This window comes from Tachypleus tridentatus, chromosome 10, assembly GCF_004210375.1.
Source record: "Tachypleus tridentatus isolate NWPU-2018 chromosome 10, ASM421037v1, whole genome shotgun sequence".
Lineage (NCBI taxonomy): Eukaryota > Metazoa > Arthropoda > Merostomata > Xiphosura > Limulidae > Tachypleus > Tachypleus tridentatus.
Window position 1 is genome coordinate 32,788,355 of NC_134834.1, and position 24,356 is coordinate 32,812,710.

At 31.8% G+C, this 24,356-nt stretch overlaps 1 protein-coding gene across 14 annotated transcripts in view; it reads right to left on the bottom strand.

Moving 5' to 3' along the window:
• Positions 1-24,356, bottom strand: part of LOC143229017 (protein Obscurin-like) — a 207,836-nt gene that overhangs the window by 86,526 nt on the left and 96,954 nt on the right. For all 14 annotated transcript variants that reach the window (XR_013015605.1, XM_076460653.1, XM_076460652.1 and 11 more), the window contains 16 exons: positions 23,942-24,068; positions 22,954-23,129; positions 19,163-19,268; positions 17,684-17,859; positions 16,942-17,047; positions 12,155-12,336; positions 11,807-11,921; positions 11,327-11,499; positions 10,966-11,071; positions 8,614-8,792; positions 8,045-8,150; positions 5,336-5,523; positions 4,899-5,004; positions 3,411-3,586; positions 2,641-2,746; positions 1,868-2,040 (listed from right to left, as the gene is read on the bottom strand). Coding sequence is in view for 13 of the 14 variants with exons in the window: in XM_076460653.1 (XP_076316768.1) it covers positions 1,868-2,040; positions 2,641-2,746; positions 3,411-3,586; positions 4,899-5,004; positions 5,336-5,523; positions 8,045-8,150; positions 8,614-8,792; positions 10,966-11,071; positions 11,327-11,499; positions 11,807-11,921; positions 12,155-12,336; positions 16,942-17,047; positions 17,684-17,859; positions 19,163-19,268; positions 22,954-23,129; positions 23,942-24,068 (2,301 nt within the window). In the remaining variant the exon portion in view is untranslated. The remainder of the gene's footprint in view (positions 1-1,867; positions 2,041-2,640; positions 2,747-3,410; positions 3,587-4,898; positions 5,005-5,335; positions 5,524-8,044; positions 8,151-8,613; positions 8,793-10,965; positions 11,072-11,326; positions 11,500-11,806; positions 11,922-12,154; positions 12,337-16,941; positions 17,048-17,683; positions 17,860-19,162; positions 19,269-22,953; positions 23,130-23,941; positions 24,069-24,356) is intronic.

The window sequence follows — 24,356 nt, forward strand, 5'->3', positions numbered from 1 at the left end:
ATTATATACATGTATATATATTATCACTATTTAGAAATAAATTATTAAATTTATTTTTCTTAAAATATATAACAATAAATCAAGAAGTAAAGCAAACAATTATCTCTTCTCACTATGACCTTCGTACTCTGTTGCTACTGGACATAGGTTGCCTAGCCTTTTAAAATTTTGCACATGGAGAATATATATAGTTAAATAACCAAAAAATCATAAATAACTTCAATGATACCATAGAATTCCACAATAATTTATTAAGCTTAGTAACTAGAATGCATTTAGATTTAAAAAAAATATGAAACTTCAAGCAGACTAAAGACACAACTTACATTCTTGAAATAGTGGATTGAAAGAATGTAGTAGCCTTTTCACAGATTAAAATGGCTGAGAAATCCACTAAGGGAACATTCTAAGCTGTTGAATGGTTATTCACATGTCATATATTGAAGTAATCGTATATAAGGGACCGTTTCCAAAATTGAAAGGAGGTGAACAGGGCCACTGTGTTTGATTCAATACATAAGTCATATTTCAGCAAAATAAAAAGATATTAGGATTTTATTTTATATGCTAGCTTAATAATGCCAGTAATTTGAGTTCCTAATTTGTACAGCTATAGATTTAGAATTTTGATATAAAAAAACATCTATTTTTAAACAGTACTGCATTCAACATACCACATGACTCATTAAATCTGTATTTAATTTTTAAGTTAAAAATTATCTCATATATAATATTAAAGTTTTAATTATAATCTACAATTTGATTCCAAACTTACTGACATAAATTAACAAAAAAAAAGAGTTAATCAAATATTGAATGCAAGTCAACAAATGCAATGACATGGCCTTTGACTCGTGACCTGTCACAAAAGGGTTAAAACAGAATAAAATCATGGAATTAGGTCTTGATTTAACAAAGTAAATCATTAACAAATTTTATGATTCTGATATTCAACAGTATTTAACTCTAAACTAATATGGTTTTTTCTATTACAACAAACACTGCAGAAAATAACATTTCTTAAATATACAATAAATCAGAAAATAAAGAGAACATACTTTTGATAAACAAGAACTCAATCTGCAAGTTATAAGGTTAACAAACATGTTACTTAATTTTGTATTGTTCAATGTTATGCTTAGCGTAGCATAATACCAAACATTAAAAATTTACATACAACTTTCTGTAAATGGTTTGAGTTTTGAAACTGCCAGAAACATAAAGCAAAAAACACTTCAATAGCTGCAGTACTTGAAATTCTTTCAGGTACAATTAAGGTAAATCCTACCTGTTTTCTTTTTTTTCCTTTTCATCAGCTATATTTTTGTGTGCTAACAATACCAGATGTGGGGTACATTTATATCTAATTTGATTTTAATACACATCAGGACCTCTACCAGACTACCCTCAAATTGAAATTTTTTTAGGCAGGATTAGAGTAAACTAATTCATGAGATGTTGAATGTGATCATATACATCAGCCAAAAGGGTCCAACCTTCCGAGTCCAAGTCTGTAATTAAATCTCAAATTGATCAATTGATAATGGAGTTTTGAGCAACATATGCTACAACCAAAAAGCAAGTGAGTTATACATGACTGTGGGTTTACTGAGGATACTTTATTTCACTGTTGCCCCTGACCACTTATTATAATTATTTGTATATTACTTGAGTTATTTCAAAAAAGAAACGGATGATAATACATAATGAACAAGTTAAAAATTTCTGTATTTTTAAAAAAAGCAGTAAAACCTAAGAATTTTTACTATATGATGTGATAATGGTAAACAAACATTTAATATACAAAATTTTTGAGAATGAATGAATCCAGTTAAATTCCTTTTTATTAAATATTCACCAGACCTACCTTTGACAGTTAAAATAGCATCTAGACAAATTTCTCCAGCTTTATTCTGAATTTTGCAAGAGTAAATCCCACTATCTTCCAGTTCAGTGTCTAATATATGCAGACAATGAGTTCCTTCATGTGAGGTGATCTTTGTATGGTCAGAATCAGTTAATTCTTCATCTTCAATAAACCTATGAATAAACAAAGATTTGTGAAGCAAAGCAACAAAAAATTAATTCTTACACACTAAAAAGTATAATTAAAAAACACATTAAAAAGACTGAACATTTTACTTACAAGTTAATGGCCTGCAAAATTAGCATGAATGTAGAACACACTGCAAAATTGCTATTATTGTTTTTTTCCCTACCTTCTTCTTTCCTTAGTACAGTTTATGTAAAGTGGTCATTTCAACCTGAATGACACTTTAAAAGACACCTTGCCTAAAGTGCCTAATTTTAGACTGTAGATAAAGTTAACCATTGAGCAGCATATGCAGCTACTTCTAACCAAATAGTGGGATTAATTTGTTCAAGTTATATTGTTGCTATAGCTGAATGTGTTTATAATTTTTAGTGTCATATTGTGGCTAGAAACCTGGACCTTTTGATCTGCAATCTATCTCTGTAACCACTAGGATATATCTAAGAATTGACAGTAAAAGTAGTTCCATATAAAATTTTAATTAAAAATTTTAATATACATAACTTATTCTTTTCGATTATAACAGAATAATTAAATTATTAAATCTATAAAATATTTGCTAAGACCTGCAGATAGAACAAACATACCAGGAGACTTTTGGTTCTGGTTCACCAGAAACTTTGATTTCAAATTTTACTTCCTCTCCACTCCAAACTTCCTTATCCTGCAAGCCCTTCAAAATTTTGGGTGCCACTTATAAAAAAATAACATATATATTATTAATAGCTTCTGACGATATCAAATTTCTTTGTTCAAAGATTATAAAGTTGATTAATATTCAAACAAAAGAAGATAACATATATAATGTTTCCTAAGAGAAGTTCAAAATAGCACATGAGCAGACTGAAAAGCCTACAAACTTACAGGTGCACTATTAGTAACTTGTTTCTCTTTTAATGCAAATTATTGAAAACTGAGATATGCAGAAACAACTAAATCAAATGCTATTACTGTTACATGTAAGATGGCTTCACTACATGATTATACACTAACACAAGTACATTCCTATACTAAAAATTAAGCTTTAACAGTTATTGACAATCAAACATTTTCAAATATCAAACATTAACTCTTCAGTTACCAAGAAATCAAATAGCTATGTAGCCACTATGAGTTGTGCTTGTCTCTCTTGATAAATGTCAGTAATATGGAGGTAATATGGAAAACAAGACTGTCCCATCCCAGTAATTTAAACAAGGACATACAATTTTTTAAAAGGAACGATTTTATTTAACTGTTACAAACATAAACTCAAGTGGATTAGAGAGAAATTTGGGGATCTATGGCATGATCCAGCACCTCATAATGGTGCCATTTCCAATTAAATTAAAACCAAAAGGAAATATTCAAAACTTACTTAATTCTGTTAACTTCATCTTTGTTGTAGCTTCTCCAAAAATGTTCGTAGCTTGACACTGATATTCACCATACAAATTAGTAGAAACTTTCTTTATGTTTAGAATATAGACATCATCTGCTTCTTCCTTGATTGTAATAGTTGCTTCTGCACTCACATCTTCACCATTTTTGGTCCTAAATGTCAAAATACAATTGTCTTTAAACAGAATTAAGTAATTTAATTGCTTAGCTCTTTGAAGAGGGTTTGTCATTACTAACTGAAACATATCAATGCAAAGAAGAATAAAAACAAGCAGCAGCAAAAGTGCTTTTACTTGATATGTATACATGGAAAAGAGGTTTTTAATTATTTCACAATTCCAGGCTCTGATAATTTTAAAATATCTCTATTTAACAGGGTTTTAAATGTCCCTACAAACATTCCACCAAGGTAAGAAACATTGCCCTACCACATGGAATGTTTATGGTCTAAAACTAAAATGAATTAGGTATTAAAACTGAAAATGTATATCATTTCTAAAAACATGTTTTAATTAGAACACATTTACTGCTATCAAAACTAAAACATCTACATGTTGTGTAACTGTAAAAATGAGAATGATTTTTTGTTGTTTACATCTGAAGTTTCTGGTAATTACATATACCTAATGTAAGTTTCCAACAAAGAACCATAGTTCTTTCAAACTTTACATAAAATACCTTAAGAACAATCTCCACTTGACTATCTCTACCAAGAATAACCATTACAGAAGTTCCAGAGATTCTTTGATTAAAGAATTTTTTAAATAAAAAAAGCCCTGGTCATGTATTTTTTTCTTATCTAATTCCACTTTTAAGCTTTTAATAATTTTTAATTTTGTATGGGAAACAAAACTGATTCATAAACTTTCTTATTATTTACAAATTTTGTAAAAATAGTGATAAAAAATTAATTGCAAATATTATAAACACATTACAACTAGCACAAGCAAAAGATAAGTTGATTGCACATGTTCTGTTTAAATAAATATCTTCTCCTACAGTAAATATAACTCTATAGAAAGGAGGTCAGGCTATATGTATTTTACAGTAATTTAAAGAATACTGTATCATAATGACCTGATTACAAGACAAAGTTTTTGATTAATAATTAGGCTATAAAAATCATTGTCACCTTATGATCTTAGGCCTTTTCCCCCTACCCTAACCTGTTGTATTCCTGAATGTCCAGGTAGCATCTCTCTGTGCATGCATGTCAGATATTTACTCAAGGTTATCACTAATACTTTTAACTAATTCACTTGATGGTTGTTCAGTTATAGTAATAATTTTGCATACTCCATTTTGTTTCTTTCCCATGATTTCTGAAAATGGAGGTTACCTTATACTTGAAACTGCCCTATAATGCAGCCAATATGGTATTTGTTTTACAAAATTTAATGTTAGTTTACAACAATAAAACTGTAGTATTATGCAAGTTATATCTCATAACTTTACTGCTAATTACCATTTAATCTCTGGTTTAGGAGAACCAGTTATTTTAACTGTCAATTCCACATTCTCGTCTGGCTTTGCTGCAACATTTTTCAGTTCTTCCAGAATTTTGGGTTTGGCTATGATAAGAAATTAAAAACTTTAATGAAAAAAAGCGATTAGGAAATTTTCTTAATAGTTTACAATATAGTTACTCATTCCACGATTTTTATGTTTCAACTTAAAATGCTAAGATGGTTAAACTGGCTCTCAGTATTTGAAAAGACTGTAGATACACAAAATAAATGTCTTTAGTCATATAAGAAAATTTCTGCCTACATTTTTCAGTGAAAAATACATAATTCAATTTTCGTCCCCAATGATACCACATATCTTGAAAAATTTCATCAGTACCTTTACTATCTTTTTACATTATAACTTCTAAAAGTAAACTATTAAATGCACACTTACACCCAGCACTTTCCAATGACAGTTTGCCACTGGTGACATCTTTGCCATATTTATTGCTAATTTCACAAGAATATTTTCCTTCATCCTCTTTTGTTGTACTTTCAATAACTAAAGTCAAAGAATCTGATGCTTCTTTCACTACATTGTAGCGTGTTCCATCAATGGTGAGTTCAGCATCATCTTTTAACCTGAAAAATGACAATAAAAGCACTTCAGCTTATAAATGGAACATTCTTACAGATTACACATTTAAACCAGTATAAATTAAGAATGTTTACTTGATATATTATAAAAAAAAGTAAACATGCAAAGTAACCTGAATAAACACCAGTAGTGAAAAAGCTAGAATATTTCTTTTCAAACTTACCAAAATAGTGAAATGTTAAAACACCAGTGTTTTATTTAAATGTATATCAGAAATAAATCTGGCACAGGGGAGTTATTTATCTACAAATGTAGCAGTAAAGGAATTAAAGAGAGAAGACCACACATGCTATAACTATGTACTAAAATGAAACAGGAAAACTTCATACAAATTCAAATAGGACATGTATACTTTTCTAGAATATGAAAACAGTGTTCATTTTTCAAATTAAAGTAAGTGTAATGTGCAAATACTTCATAACCCAATTGATGAGCACTAAATACAAATTGTTGATAAAATGAAACCACAAAATTTGTATGTTCATCATTTTGGTACCTTCAATATATTTACAAAGAGTTAAATACATTATATTATCACCATATCATTACAGTCAATGCCATCATGTCTTGTCACCATATATCTTGACAATAGCTTTACAGCATAGTTTCATTGCCAAATGCTTCATCACAAGACTGTTATATCCACACAACAGCATTCCTTCCTGTTCCTTTCCATAGTAATCTAGCATGCAAATATGATTTTCCAGCTTCCATTTCAATAATGTCCATCCAGAAATCCATAAGAGCTGCATATAATAACTTGACTTGCTTATCTTCATATGGAAAGGCACAAATATCAGTTTCATTCTTCAACTGCTTGAGGCATGCAACAGTTCAAAGGGAGGTATGCCTGAAAGTCTTATATTGATATACCCATATCTTACTAGCCATGCTTCCAAACAAAGCCAATATTTCTATGTGGTATAAAGGGTCCAGAATATTCATATGATTGTAACTAAAGTTCATCTTGACCTGTGTATGCATTTTCCTGATCCATAACTTGCATCTAGTGCAATATGCTGCAATAATCATGAATATCTTCAAAAACATTTTTCAACATATCATGTACCACCTTTGGAAAACATTTTCACCAACTGAATATTGCAAAATGGCAAGAAACTTGTTATAGTTATCAAGATATATGTATACATTTGTTTATTGTCTAGTCTCTCCAATTACTGAAATTTTATCTTGTTTACATACTGTTCATACAGTTTTCTGCAGTTGATCTTCCTTTCCCGAGAATCTTATGAGAGCAATTTGTGTACATATGGCAGAAACCTTTGCAGATAGAGATCCTTTTTAGACAGATTGTTTACTGTTACCTAAAACACATGGACAGTTTTTTTTTCCATTAACTGTAGAGTTTTACCTGTTACAATATACTACATTTTACACATTATGGCTAGCATACAGTTTGTTGCAGGTCTGTTTCTGGATGGTTCTGGTGCCCTAAGTTAAATGATATTTTTTTTGCTAATGCCACTACATTACCATCTTGGAAATTCTAAATCCCCCACCTGAACACATCTTTATGATCTAACTGTATGACTATTTTTTGTTAGAAAAGGATGCCAAGTACCTTTCTCAAAAGTGATCAGTTTTTCCATAACACTATCTTTGAAATGTCAAACAATGTTAAACTGTATTTATGATACAATCCATTCCAGTAAGACATTATCTCAGCTGTGGTTGTCACATAATTTGTTGGTTTGAATATTCAATTTAATTTAATACCAAGTAATAAACCTTCCACATTAATTTTTAGCTACTTTTGGAAAGTCACTATGGGGAACAAGTAGAACCCATTTGATTAAATATTAAACAAAGAAAAAGATGTGTTTTGACTTGGACTGCATCTAAAAACATATACAATTTGTATGTTCTAAATATTACAAGATGTGATAATAAAACATACTAAAACATGTTTACATTGTATTTGTTTTCTTATGATCAACATCTGTATACAATTCATTTTCAAAGAAAAAATTATTATTGTCATACTTCTAGGTACTATGATTTGTTTGAGTATAGTGTAACAGTGAAATATCATAAAATGCATCATGATTGACATAAATTTACATTTTTGGGTTTGTTTCATTGTTGAGAAGCTAAAAGCCACAAAATGTGTCCACCACAGGTATCAAAACCCTATTTTTAGTGCTATGAGCCTTCATACTTACAGTTAAACTACTGGAAAATCATTTTTGTTAATTTTACCATTCAGGTTCATTTTAATAATTCAAAATATTCCCTTAATGACAATAAACTAGAATAATGAAAAATGAAATAAACTGTATTTCTGACAAAAAGAGAAAATATTATTGCAAACAAATGTCAAATTCTAATGAATATAAATTTGAAACGTGAGTAGAAAAGTTGATAATTTCCATTTTACTGATTGAAAAATAATTATTTTTTAAAGAGCGTTTACAATTTTAATTAAAACAAATCAATATGTATGTAAAGTATAATTATAACCATGGAAAACAACTCTACACACACCATTTAGTTCCAGGTGCTGGAGATCCAGCTATCTTCACAGTAAAAGAAACTTTTTCACCTTCAGTTGCTTGAACATCCTTCAGTTTCTGAGTAAATTTGGGTTGAGCTAATTTGATAAACATTTCATAATTATATATATAAAGCATTTTGTTAGAAAAAGAGAGACAGACAGACAGTAAATGGATTCAAAATATCTCTAAAGCAATTGGTGAGATGAAACAATGTAATATTTTTACTTCATAACAGAAAAAACAAAACATTTTAGCCAGAGTGCTTTGAAAGGTATACATTCTGAACATGCATAATTATCACATTACTTAAATTATATGATTCACCTATCTTTTTTCTTCAATGTATTTTCTTGATATCATTAATTCCTTATATAGCAGTAATTTCAAAGAACTTTTTTATTATAATTATACATACTATTAAATTTGTTTTACAGGCTTAAGAAAACTATTACTTTGTAGAGCAAACAGAGTTATCTTATACTGATGACATGGGAAATGTTTTTTAAAAACCATAATGAAAATCTACATCAATTTTACTTTAGCATTTATATTTCTTACCCCAGACATTGACCTTGCAACTACTGTCTTCACTGCCATATTTGTTACTAATCTTACAAGTATATTTTCCAGTATCTTCTTGAGTCAGTTTATCAAGTACTAGAGTAAATGTATCTGAAGCCTCTTCTATAATTTTTCTGCATTTTCCATCAATAGTAAGTTCTGCCTCATCCTTCAACCTAAGCACACAGAGTTGGTTAATATACTGTTAAATATTTCTTCTTTTTCTAAAAAATGTTTTATTTTAAAGTAAAAACTATTGTTTTCATGATTATTATGTGAAAAAAACTAACACAAATGGAGACTTTTTAACAGTTCAGCAAAGCTCTATCCTCCAATATTTAAAGTACAAAGTATATCTTACTTTAATGAAATAGATTAATTACGTTTACAAATCTTAGAAAAATTAAAAATAAATTTCTGACCATATATTTAAATGTTATATAACTCTGGATGTCAGAACCCTCCCTTAAAAAAAAATTAAGAGAGAGATCAGCAGTATGCCAAACCACATGTTGTTAGAATATAAGTTTACATAGTTTTTTGTGTACTTAATTAGCTTTGACTAACACTAAGTTAGTTTCATTGTTACATAAACTTAGTGTAGTAATATCTAAAAATAAAGTAAGAATACACAACAAATATACAACGTTATAGTAGCAATTATAAAATATATTAAGCATAAATAAATTTGTTTCCATGGCTCAGCAACAGTTCAACTAGTACCCAAGGAAGAAAATGTTGCATCATTATTCACACTAAAGCACCTGAGAAGATGGTGTTCTTGGCAGCTGCTTATGTTACCTATCCTTTATACCAGGCCCATTTCCAATAAAATTATTATAGAATGTATAAAAGGATACTAAAATAAAAAAATCAACTGAATTAGTTCAAATATTAATGTTACAGAAAAAGGAAAAAGTGTATATGAACACAAATAGGAATTCATTCATCATAATAACTTTGAAATATACTTTTGAAGGAACTGAGAGAAAACCTAATTGGAAAGTGAGTTGAGACCATTTAATGAATGCATAACAATATTAATCAGTTTTTCACTTTAACAATTACTGTATTGAATGAAATTAAAAATATTTTTATCACTTTCATGACTGAACAATGTCTCATAGATATAAATTAATTTTATACAGTTTGTAAAGCTTCACATGACTTTTAATTTAACACTCCTATGAGAAGTGGGGCCTAATAGGCCCCAGAGCAACTTGAAAGGTTATTAATATTAGGCTAATAATTTTGTATTTAAATGAAATTGCCATTTAAATCCATTAATGAATGGATTAACGAGATTCCCACTGTCCCTATCTACTATCTAGTGAAACCACAGCCAGGGGAACGGGCTTGGAGAAATCAGGACTAAAAACGTCTTTTCGTAGGAGTGTTAAGAATCAAAATAGATGGTATCATCAAACAGAAAAAATAAAGCAGTAATTATACTTAATGAACAATTTCATAATATCCAAGAAAATTCAGGTTTAGAATTTTCTCTGTACAACTGTGATTCACTTTTAAACTTATAAAGCTTGTTAGTCTTCAACAATAATGCTATATTTCATTAGAATTTCCTTTAAAGTGATTTTTAAACATAAGAAAGAACAAACAGCCTATTAATTAAAGGATAATCAAAATATTACTGTGTTGTTAAAAGACTATAAATTCAAATAGGTCAGCAATGTCTGGAAAGAATATTAATATTTGAATAAATGGAAATACATGTATCACAAAATTACAAAAAATAGGTTTGTTTTTTTTCCTTTTATGTTTCCTCTGAAATAATGTTTATTAAGTTCTGATCATAAGTAAACTACCAAAATTGAAACCAAATTATAAGCTGAAAAAAAAATTATAAAGCCCAATGACAATAAGAAAATAATGCCATGACTATATACAAAATTAAAACCTTTAATAATTAGAACATACTGATTTATCAGTAGGTTACCTTTGCCATCATAAACTCAATAATATTCTGTGAAGTTTGACCAAGTTAGGAGATTTCAGTAAAGGTTTATAATGAACTAATTATATAAAATAATCTTAACTGTAAAATTAAAAGTAGTAGAGTAACAATAATAAAAATGTAATTTTAATAATTATAATAAATTGTAATGAAACTAACTTTAAAGAAATATGGAGTATTTCATAACACGTATTACATTCCCATAAAATCCAGTTGTTTGCTCCTATGATTCACACAACTTAGCAATACCTAAATCCTTATCTTTATGAAGATACAGATAATTGGTTTCAGAATAAAAGGAAACATTTGTATAAGTTACAAACAATAATGTGAACTTCTACCATTTAAATTTATAAAAAAATACACAGAAAACTCACCAAGCAACTGAGGGTCTGGGCTGTCCTGTGATTTTTACAGTTAAGGACAGCTTTTCATCCTCAACACCATCAGTATCTTTGAGGCTCTGAACAAACTTGGCAGGAACTAGGGATAACATTCAACATGATAAACACAGCGGTAAAAAAATAATATACATGTTTTATTACTTATATTTTCATGAAGAGTTTTCTGCATTTTCATTTCCGAAACCTGACCAAAATCTGTATTTGTTTCCCTATCAAGAGATACATAAATATTTATGCTTGGACTGAAGCTAAACTACTTTAATAATCAGAAAATGAATTATCACAAAACTTCACAACATTCTTCACAAAGTTAGTTTTTAACAACATAACTTACCATTAACAGTAAGTACTCCATGAGTGTTAGCTTCTACCTGATCATTAACAGCTTTGCATTTGTATGTACCAGCTGATTCAACCATCACACGTTTAATGGTTAAACTATGGACATCTCCATCAGAGGATATTTTCACATTTTCATTTTCAGTTATTTCTTTATCATCAAGGTACCTTTGATAGTATAAAAACCATATGATATTTAAAATAGTTAAGCAATTAAACCTTCTTTATGAATTACTTTATGACCTGTTTTTGGGATTGCCAATTTCAATGCTACTAAAAAAGTGCCAACAGGAATTAGAAAAATAATGCAAGCTGACAAATTTCAATTATAAATTCTACGACCAAAATCATCAATAACACAAGAACCAAAATAAAAACAACAACAAGTTTATGTGCACAAAAATTATTGTAACATAAATGAGACAAAAAAGTGTTTGGCATCCTTACAAGACACAAGATCTCAACATAAGCCTACCATTTAATCTGAGAGGCTGGTGCTCCTTCAGTCTTTACCAACAGCTGCAGCTCACTGTCTCCTTCAGTAGCAACAATATCTGACAGTTCTTGAGTAAACTTTAAAGTTGGTTTACCTTAACACAAGATAATTCAGATTAAACTAAAAATTGTAGACTTTCACCAATAACTAGGTTAATTTTAAAACATATAACTTAAGCAATAACTGTTATTCTAGGAGTTCTTGTACTTCTTTGCATACATCAGTGAAACAAGAATTTTGTTAAAAACCATAAACCTTTGGAAATTCATTACTCTCAAGGAAGAAAATGTTCAAAACTCTAGCTTGCATTACAGCCTGCTTACAAACCTGTCACTTTCAATGATCCTGTTGTAGATTCTGTTCCATACTCATTGGTAATTTCACAGGTATACTTTCCAACATCATTACTGGTGACTTTGTCAATGACTAAAGTGTATGAATCTCCATCTTCTGTTATTTTATAATGAGTATCATCCACATCCAATGTCAATTCATCCGAGTCCTTCAGCCTGTTAATATGCCAAAATATTGGTCATACAATAATTTAAAGATATAATCCCATTTAAAACTTGGGAATCCATTCAAATAAATAATTCAGAAAATATTAACAATGCACAATAAAAATAATAAATCAGCAAACTTAAATGCCTTAAGACTAAAATCAAAAACGTAAATCATTCCCTGAAATTATCTGGATATTTTAAACCAAAGTTAGTAGACTGGTACATTTTTTCAAGAAATTTTATACTTATATCGACAGGTTTACCATCTCCATCCATATATTTATGCATACTGGACATTATTTCCATGTGTACATTTATGCCAATTACAGTAATGAAAAAAACTCTTTCACTCTATAACTCACAAGGATGACTAACAGGTAAGTTCAAATATCAGCATCAGTCACCTAAAGTTGCCCTTTCCAGTCTTGGTTTTGAGTTATTTGACATTACAGTCATTTTCTAGTTTCATATTGAACTAGGCATACTTCAAAGATGAACCATAAAAAATGTCTAACTTAAGATTTAAACACTTAAATAGTGTTAAAAAGGTCAATGGCCCTTAAAAAAATAAAAACCTTTGTAAGGTGGACAGTGTCACCATACACCGTCCAACATTAAGGGAAAACCTTGGGACAAAACATGTCTAAAATGGTCCCATCGTTGAGAGTCGTAACGACAGCAATACAGTAAAATGTGGCTTACTGTGACTTGAGTTTCACACAAACAACACAATGGTGTATCAGTCCCAGACAAAAGAAAACGAGTTGAAAACTGTGACCAATGTGTAGTCTAGTGAGGACAACTTCCTCTTTCCAATTCTTGTGGGAACAAGATGCCAAAAGTCCAATAAAGGGTTGTATTTGAAAAAGCTTGTTTTCTCATTGCTCACTCCAAGTCGACTGCCAGCTGGCACGGAGCCAAACCTTGAATACAGGACCATATCCATGTATGGAACAGACATAGCAGTAATAATGCCAGAGCAGACAGACTTAGCAGCAGTGTCAGCAAGCTCGTTCCTGCAGATACCAATATGGCCTGGTATCCAGAAGAACATGATAGAATTAGATGTTAAAGAAAAATGGGCCAGTCAGTTTTAAATATCAGCAAGAATACAGAGAGAACTGACATGAAGCAGTTCCAGGGCTAACAGAGAGCCAAGTGAATCGGTATAAATAGTACAGTTCATGTACTGCATACCTTCTATGTGATCCAGGGCAAGAGAAATGGCATACAATTTGGCAATGAACACAAAAATCATAGAGGGGATTCTGTGTGCAACAACTGAATCATGGCAAACAATGGCAGAGCCCACAGAGTCATCTGATTTCAAACTATCTGTATAAATGGGAATAGAAGGATTGTTTGAAAGATGTTTGGCAAATAGAAGGCGATACTTCCAATCAGGAGTATCTGTCTTCTTCAGATGACTCAAAGAAAGGTCACATTTGGGGATAGTAATTAGCCATGGTGAAATGAGGTGATCTGTGGACACAGCTATTTCATCCAAAGATACACACAATTCATCCAACTGCACCTGGAGACGAAGGCTAAAACGAACAGTGGCAGACCATTTATTTTGAAAAAGTGTAGCCCACTGAGGAAGAAAAACACAACTCCATGTGGGATGCTGTGGTAAAGGTTGAAGTTTTGAAGCATACATTAAAGACAATTGCAAATGATGAAGGTTTAGAGGGGATTCATGGTACTCCGTGTACAAACTCTGGACTGTAGAAGTGCAGAGCTGAAGCCTCTGATGATGAACAGGGTCCAACATTTTCAAGGCTGAAGTCCTGGCAGAGCCATAGACCAGAGACTCATAGTCTAGTTTTGATTGAATAACAGCATAACAGATTTCTAGCATGGAACACCGATCCGCCCCCCAAGAGGTGGAAGAGAGGACATGCAGGATGTTCAGTGCCCTTGTACACTTGACACATAGCTGTTTGATGTGTGGAATAAAGGTCAGCTTACAGTCAAATAGAAGCCCCAAGAACTTTGTTTCAGGACCACAGGAAGCACCGCTTCACCAATACAGAGTTCAGGATCAAGGTGAATACCCCGTTGATGGCAAAAATGCATGCAAACAGTTTTGGAAGGAGAAATGTTGAAACCATTTGCAGTGGTTCACATCAGTTAATGATTGAGGGCAGTCTATAGCTGCTGCTCAATATACCTCATATTTGACAACTGACATGAGATGTGGAAGGCCTCAACAAAGAGACTGTTTGCAACTGTAGGGGGTAGTTGTCCACTAATACCATTAATCTTTACAATGAAAAGCATGACACTCAAGACACAGCCCTGAGGGACTCCAAGTTCCTGTGGGAAAGAATGGAAAAGTGTTGAACCCACACGGAACTGGAATCAATGATTCATTAAAAACTTCTAAATAAAAATCGGTAAATTGCCCTGCAACTCATACGAGTGGAAGTCTTGCAAGATACCATATCTCCACGTTGTATCATAAGCTTTCTCAATGTAAAAAAATATAGAAACAAGATGTCATTAGAGAAAGTTTTCCTGACTGATGTTTCAAGTCGAATCAGGTGGTCCATGGATCAGAGTGGCCATTGTTATTTATGTGGAGGAGAATGTAGCGAGGAGGTCTTCTGTTTGCGATCATATTTTTTATCTTTATTGGCCGAAGATCTATCAACCTCCATGGATCCTGCGCTGTCTTGGGTAGGCAGGTCTCTGTCTGTGGAAAAAGATTTCAATGACTGAGAGCATGAATAAATTGTCGATTTACTTTTTGGGGCTGCAGAAGAGGATGGACCCAAGGAAACATTTGAACCTAAAGAAAGTGAAACTGGGCAGTCACTGGAAGGAACAGTAGGGACAGAGATGGAAGTAGACATAGATGCATCAACTTTTTTAATTATGGAGGTCACAAGATTCTTAAGATGTTTCGCAAATGACTCTGTTGTAGGCACGGAAAGATCTACCTGCACTCCCACTGTAGTAGAGGAATGGAGTGCAGCAGCATATGTCCAAGATAGAGTTAGGGACAATAATTTCTGAGCCTCTGAGTAGGGGTATTATTAACAGTCTTTAAGCATTGCACCTCTTTCTCTACTACCCATTTAGGGCAAGAAATAGAGTAAGAGGGATGTTGGCCACTACAGTTAACACAGTGTGGTTCCAGTTGCACTTGTAAGCATCATGGCCTTTACCACCACAACGAGCACATATCAAAAAACCAACATGTTGTTTTTGAGTGACCAAACCGCTGACACTGAACACATCAGAGAGAGTTAGGAATGTAAGGCCATACCTTGCAGTTCAGATAACTTGCTTTGACTGTGGCAGGAGAATGAGATGATGTAAACATTAGTATCAGAATATTGGTAGATCTATAATTCTGTCTTTATGGGTGAAGATTCGATATACCATAGTAACGCCTTGGCTGGAGAAACAAGCGAGGATTTCTGACTCAAGAATGTTCTTTAAATCCATCTCAATTATAACTTCTCTGGAAGAATTCAAAGTTGCATGGGGAGTAATCTCAATGGGTATACCTCCAATGGCATTTGATTTCAAGAGGAGTTTGGTATGCTGTGGCAAAGATGTTTCCACCAAAATATTTCCAGAGTACAACTTCATTACTGACTTTGGGGAGCCAGCAAGCCCCTCTAATCCCTTCTAAATGAAAAATGGAGACATCTGCCCCAAAGATTTCTCAGATAAGAAATGAAGAATCAGAAATCAAGCAGTAGAATCTGGCTGTAATATTGACTGTACAACAGTCATCTATGTGTGGTCATTTTCCAATTCTTTCATTTTTATTTATTTTGTTAGAAAGAGGGGTATCCATAACAAAAAAGCTACATTTCAGTGCCCACCGACTCCATCTACTATGGAACCTTATGAGGGGATGCATTACAGTACCAAACAAGGACACTGCAGCAACGCCAGGGTGTAGTGCTCACGATATAATGTCCACAACACCTGTTGAGAACATCCAACACTGGTACTTGGTTGACCCTAGTCCAAGTGGACCAGCTGATTGACCCAAGGGGGGCCACCCCAAGGCTGCCAATCTACAGGAATTGAAGGCTAAAGTGGTGTATTAGGGTTGGACCCCTGACCAATAGGATCCTCTCCTCTCCTTCATGGGTTACCACGCACAGCAAACACATGGGTGGATGTTTAGATCCTAGAGGAGGTAAACTGAAAGAACAGAACCTTTCCTGGGAGGTCTCCTCACCACGTACAGGAATCCATACCGAGGGGCATTACAATAGGAATAAAGTCAGTATATCCATAATAATGATAAGCCAAAACATGCTCTTCAATTATGTGCCTAAAAACATTTTTCATGCTTACAAAATCCTGCATGGCTTATAACATGATAAAATATTTTGTTCATTCATTCAATAACTGAAATGTTCAAGTTCATTAGCAAATGAGTAATTTCTACACTTGTGAAGTAGCACCTGGGTCACACACTGACTAGAAACAAAAAGTCAATATCGAATTTAAAATTCATGTAGTATCACATTGAATTTTGACTTCATTATACTCTCACACAGTACTCCTTTTTGTTAGCATTTTTTATACCATATCTTATTTTTACATCATTTAATGTGATGAAAGAAATTCAAAGATTACCATTTAACTTTGGGTCTTGGATTTCCTGCTATCTGAACACAGAAATTTACAGTTTCTCCATTCTTTGCATCCACATTTTTCATCTTTTTCACAAAAGATGGAGGTGCTACAAATAAAAAGAGTGAAACATGACCAAATCAGAATTTATTTTTACAAAACAGAATAAAAGAAATTGCATGAAATGAATAAAATAAAATAAAAACAGAAATTGTCCACTTTAACATAATAACAGATAAGATGTTTTAAGAATTTCTTTTGTTATCAATTTACAGAAAACAATGAGGTTACAGAAATCTGCATTCAACACATTAACATAAAAAGCAAAAAGCTTAAAACTGAAATTTTTACATAGAATTGTGTCTTTTAATAAATTATTATCTGATTGTCTTGGAAGCATTAAATTTATACCAAAGATTGAAACCTATTGAACATTACTGTTTCAAAAGTGAAAACCACTGAACAAATAACAAAGAAGCAGGATTTCATACAACTTTAGTTGCGTCTATACTTTAGCTTTTTAATTGGCAATATAAAAGATTGAAGTCTGGCTGGTTAGTTACTTCTAGATCTTAGTTATATTACCACATTCAAAATAGTTTCTTCTAAACTGTCTTGGTGATTTGTCTCCATTATATCAAGCCCATTAAATGTCAAATGTTTACTTGAAACAAGCTGTGCTAAAAATACACCAGTGGTTACAAAAACAGTTTTCAGAAACAGTTAGTAGAGTGCATGCCAATACCATTAACAATAAGAGCTCCAAGTCCAGTTTCACTTCCACCACTGTTCTGAGCAACACAAGAGTAGCTCCCCGAATCATCTTGCTGGACGTTTCTGATAGTGAGCGTAAAGGTCTCCTCCTCTTCGTGCATAGCTTTAATTCTTTCATCCTCCACCAACAATTTACTATCCTTATACCTAAGAGTCAAGTGTTAACACTGTAAGTAGCATAATATTGGAGACAATTTTCTAAGAGCTTTCACTTCAGAAGTATTGCTAAGTGCTGATACATGAAGCCTGTGCCTCAATTCTCCAACTGATGTCTTTAAAAATCAGAACAGAATGTCATGATCTATATCATACTGAGACACTAAAAATTCCAGTGCCTATGGGCCAGAGACCTAAATATTTTATGCACCTAGTTGCACCACATAATTATGAATATCAACCAATAAATAATTTCACTACTAACAGACACATTTATACTGATAAAGGCTTTGTTCTATTACAAGTGAATGAAAGACAACAACAAATGACAATTTACATTAGTACACCAATGTTTAGGCCACAAAATTTAACTCTCAAATGGATTTTTTGCATAACATTCTACAATAATCCTAATATTTTCTGTCAAGACAAGTAATACTCTCTGCTATCTTTAATACTTACTAAACCCAGTGGTCACACAGAATGGGTCATTAAGTCATTAAGTTACACAAATAGTGTTCTTTCAACTGTTGAAAATTTTCATAACTACATACTTAACATTGTATGTACGTATCTTCAAAACTGTAATGATTATTTTAAGCTTAATATATTAACACATTTTGTGATTAATCAACACCGAGTCCAAGTTTAATATTTTCAACATGGGATAAAAGTATTTGTTTGTTGCTTACATTTCTTAATGTATCCATAAAACACAATACACAGACAAACTCTTAATGTGTTGTAAGCTTTACTAATGTCAAAAACTTCTAAAAACCAGTGATCTTTCTAACTGACAAAATTCTAGACAAGTATAAAGACAGACTGTCCAGTTCATCAGTTGTATTCAAATATTCTGTTTGGCATTTCTCTTATATTATCTTTTGAAAATGTAATTAGATCTTTATGTCAATACAGGTCTGAAAGAAAGTTTTCACTTTTTAAAACTAGAATCTATAAGGACCTTTCTACATTATGTAGTTTTCTGTTTTGAAATATGCATCTTGCTTTGATTTCATTGGGATTTTTATATAACAATTTAAGTGAACTCTCTCACACCAAAAGATAATACAAAATATTTGTGTTGCTTAGAATTGTTTGATTCAACTTAATTGAAGCTAGAACAACTTAGATTTACACCTGCTACTTGCTTTTGTATTTATGATACAATGTTAACAAGAAAGTAAACCATAAGATAACAGGTGGTAGAAAATCTGACTATGGCCATATTTTGGTTGAAAGTTTGAAATCACTTTAAGTCTGCCTAATCTCAGTGACAATTAAAAGTACAAACCACTGGACTTCTGGGCTAGGCTTTCCTTCTACTTTAACTTCAAATTTCACATCCTCTCCTGTCATTACTGACACATCTTTCATTTCTTTAAGGAATTTCGGATGAGCTGGTAAAAATTTTATCAAATTAAACTTAATTTATGTTTATTAAAATATGTTCTAAAATACTCTCTAAAACACAATAGTTAGCAACATCTACTTCATATATTTAAGCTGTGTTATTTAAAATAATTTAATGAATAACACAGAAATGTTGGTGAAAACAGTAAGTTTACTTCAAAATTTGTAACATTAATTGTTACTTATAACATAAAAATATACTAAATGGTTGAAAGTTATCTTTCTTGTTTGAAAGCTTAATAATTAAATAACTAAGAAAATACAACCATGCAGTTTTCAACATCTTGTAGCTTAACTCAAATAGGTTGTATTGTTTTTTGTTGGTTTTTTTTTCACTCCAACAAGTACTGTTACTTTGTAAAATGACAACCATGCAGCAAAAAAAAACACGTTATTTGGCTTGCTGAGGCCAAGTCAATGCCTGTGGTGCAGGGTGATTACAGATACCATTACAGGAAAGAAACATGGGAATATATTAAGGGCATCATGTATCACACACCTACAGCAAATATTACAGAGATAAAGACCAAGATAATTGATGCCACCACCATAGTAACTGTATGTGGTAGTAAACATGGACTGATGTTCAATATCAGCTAGACATGCAAAGAGCCACAAATGGCACACACATAGAAGCCTACTAATATGTTAATAAAAAACTGTTCAAGTTGGACAACAATATCTTAACTTACATGGGTGCATTTCCTTAGTTAATTATTAAATTTTAAAGTAAAAAAGACAATTTTGGTTCATCCTGTATATTCTTCAGAAACAACACTTTTTATTAACATCATCAAAGTTTCAAGACAAAAAAATGATATCATGACTAAAATAAAAAAAATTACAAGGGTTAATTTTGGCTTTCAGCAGTAGTCCTGCAAGTAAAAGATCCTGGATTCAACTACTATTTTGAGAGTACTTGTTTAATTCAATGTCTGTTTGGTTGGTTCACTGGACCAACTTCATACTGGAGAAGGAATGTTGACTATTATTCCAAATTTATTACATGTTTATACACAAAATGTGGCTAGCTTTCTGTTAGACATACACAACTGTTTCATTTAAATTTAATAACAGAGTGATGATTTACACAGTTATAAAGCACAAGTGTTAAATTTAGTATTTTTAAAAGTTAAAATTTATTGCAGGTTTGCACACATAATTGTTTAAGAATAACTTGTTGTGCAGTCCAGTTTTTGTGAATTGACATCACATTACTTGAACCTTCTGAACAAACTAACTTGGCAACTGTTTTAATTTTGAATCTCACAAGCACTGAAGGAGTTGAGAGAAAAATCAGGGTTTCTCAGAAACTTGTTTCTTTTCAGCCCCGCTCATGGAATTAGAGTCAGGTTCTACCGGGAAAGAAAATTTAAACTACTGAGTAGGTGTGATGCTTACCAGGTGACTTAAGATAAATAACAGGCTGGGATATTAACATTAGCATTGTATGATATTTGGGGAAAGCTTTGAAATGAGAAAGAAGAGAAGAGGGGGACTGACTTGGCCAAAAGATGGTGACAGCTTAGGTGTTGGCTAGATGGTACATGAATAAATGCAGAGATCAAAGCTGTGGTAAGCTAGCAAGTTCAAAGAGATTGGTTGGACTGTAACTTTAGATTAAACTATTAACTGGAATGTTAGTTTAAACTTTACACTGTGATTGTCAACTTAAACTTTATGTAACATAGCACCTTTTCAGGGCAGGGATCATAGCATACAAAAATCAAGGCTTATAATTTTGCTGTGGGAGAAGTGGAAGTTCCCTGAAAGAAAACCTACTTTCATGGCCAGGCCACCAGATAAGAAAATGTTAAAACAATGGCAAGATAATTGTCAAAAATGGTAGAACAGGCAAGTAACAGGTGGATCCATTTGACAATTGAGGTTTAGGCATATGGATTTGCAGGGGTCAGAATCCTGTTCCCATTCTGTGAAAGCCTGGATTAATCTGTTGGGCTTGAAGTTCAAGCCTGCTTGCAGGAGGTTAGAAGGTTGTCTGAGGCTATTGTGGAATTTGCTCTAGTGGATGGTGAGGTCTGGGATCATAACTGTAAAGGTTAGTTTATAAAAAATTTTTTGTCTATTTAACAGCTTGCATATTGCATTTGCATTAACCTCTAGAGCCTCTGAAATGCATATCTAAAGTGTTTTCAGAATCCCTCTATACTATATTTACTCTCCTGTGATACAAACTGTTGCTAAATCAGCAACAATGTTTGATAAAATGAATAGTTGATAACTCTGAAATAAAACGAATAATATCACTTTGTAAAAGGTCATAGGATGTACACTTGTAGTCCCCATCTGTACACATATGGTCCAGAAACCCATAAAGAGATAGGAAAAGAGAAATGATGATAATATGAATGTTATGGATGCTTATAATGACCTCTCAGTCTCAGCCATATTCAAAGGAGAATAAAGAATGTTTGAAACCTAACATGTACTATATTTTATAATATTCTTCATGTTTTTTTGGGTTTTTTTTGTAACTGATATTATCACTAAGTGTATTCTCTTGCAGAAAAGACAGCTGTGGTTTTGCTTTTTGGGTCTTGGAAAAATGGCTGCCTTTCCTTTTACCCAGTCATGCATATGGTTCTGTGTCACATATACAAAGAGTGTGGCATGAGCAGCCTGGTTTTTTTTATTATTATTGTATTTTGTATTCATAGCCACATACTTCCTTGTTATTCTGATTTTCAGAGATTTACATTCTGACTAAGATTCAGACTTTATACATAGTTTTAGATTTAGACTTTATGAAGTTTCAAGTCAGTTGTTGTTTCCCCTTAAAGGCTTAACATGTTTAATGTTGAAGTATTTATTTTTATAATTTAACTTTAATTTTAATATAGCTTACAGGTGAACTCACACCAGATTAGTGAGAGATACTTTAAAATAACTTTATCCATCTCTCAGTGATTCAATGCATTCATAAGAACACTTACCCTTGTACTGTTTCGTAAGTGATGTTCATCTTAATAAAGATTGATACATTGTTGTACAGCTTTTTCTTTGTACTGGCCCTTTACTAATAAATTCAGTGAAATCCAAAAAGTAAACTGATCCATAATATATAATATCACATTCATCAAGGCCTCCTGTTTAGGAGATCCTACTCTTTACTCTGATAGCAGTACTTGCAAGTCTAGAAGGACAAACTTGGTGTTCAAGCACATTGGTAGTTGCAAGAGAATTAGATTGATTAATATATCCTGCATATCTGATCTCAATACTAAATATAACACATCCTATAAAGACCCAGTTTGACACCAGGAAATGCTGGACTAAAATAGTAAACTTGAAACTAGTATGTGATAAGATAGAACAACAAACTTGGTACAAGCATTTGGCAGGTTAGGACAAAATATGGAACAATATATTTGCTGATGTTAGAAAGCCATTATGATGCTAGAAATGCCAATATTTTCCATGAACCATTACATTTAGTTCCAAAACATAAACCTGCTGGTTATTGTCCTTAATAAATACACTACTGGAACTGCTGGTATTTTCAGTATTCTTTCATCCATTATGAATTGTTTCATTTCATATAAATCAAAGTTTTAGTAAAAAGCTCTTCTGACAAATGTTTAAACCTACTATAAACTATAATAAAAACTTTAAACTTTTTCTCAGAGTTTTTATGTTAATATATTTAGATACCTGTAACAGTTAGAGTGCATGAAGCTTCAGCCTCTCCCAAATCATTTGTAACTTTGGCACTGTAAGAACCTCCATCTTCTTTCCTGACATTCTTAATAACCAAAGAATAGTTTTCATCATCGTCATATAAGAAGCGAAATCGTTGTCCAGCCTCAATTTCTGTGTCATCTTTAAACCTATTTAAATTTTCCCAAATAAATCTTGTATTTTCATATTTCTTGCAATTTATCACCATTATACGATTTCTTTAGTAATGGCTGATCAATGTGTTTTCCATAAAATCATGATTGTTTCACAATATTTAAATAATCCCAACACCTTCCTAAATGTTTAGATGAAGTTTCAGTTATTATTTCACTCTTATTTAGAATCTTTGGATTTAAATCTTGTAACACTACAGAATACAGAAAAATATTATGCAAAAAAATTACATTTTATTTACCAATATTACAAAAAAAAAACACCCAGAAATATTAATGAAATGCCACATTCAGGACCTGTTCACAGTAATAATGAACTTCATGAGCTAAATATCACATGTATAAGAGACAACACAGTATAATATACACTATAATATCATTAATATTTAGTTAAGGAATAACATTTTAAAAATATCACATCTATTTTATTTAGAAAAAAACAATTTAATGCAATTATCAGTTCAGTAAGATGAAATAATAATCTTAAAAACAACAGTTTAGAATCTTGAATCTTTGCTGGTAAGAACAAGCTTGAAGATTAAACCAATACAGGTGTAACTTTTAAAGTAAAACATTACAAAGAATCTAATATACTGTTTGGTATGGATATATTTACTAAAGGTAAGGCAAGAAGGACAAACTTGGTGTACAATCATATTGGCAATTGCCAAAGAACCCAACTGAGACTAACAAATCTTGCAAATATAAAAAGCAAAAGCTAATTCTGTCTCCACAACAAGAGTTATTTTAACTACCCACACTATCTAAAACACCACAATTGAACTTACCACTTAATTTTAGGCTTAGGTTGGCCTGTTGCTTTTAACTCTAGTACTGTTGATGCACCTTCGCTCACACCAATGTCAGTAAGATTGGCCTTAATTGATGGGGCTTCAGGTTCAACTGGAACATAGCCTGTCAAATAAATTCCAAATCTTGTCAAAACTATTCTTCACTATTAATAAACTTACCTTCAATGAATTATTTCTTCTTCCTTCAGACAAGTGCATACATGTCCATTGTAATAACTTCCTTGAAGATCCACCCATAATTATAAGACTGATTTTTGACAAATCATCACAGAACTTTAAAAATTTAATCTGCGCTTATGACTGCTTAGCCATTTTTATCTTGTGTTCCTGTCAGTGTTCATTCACTTCTGAAAAGGTAACAAATATTCATCTGTGACAATATAGCTTACCA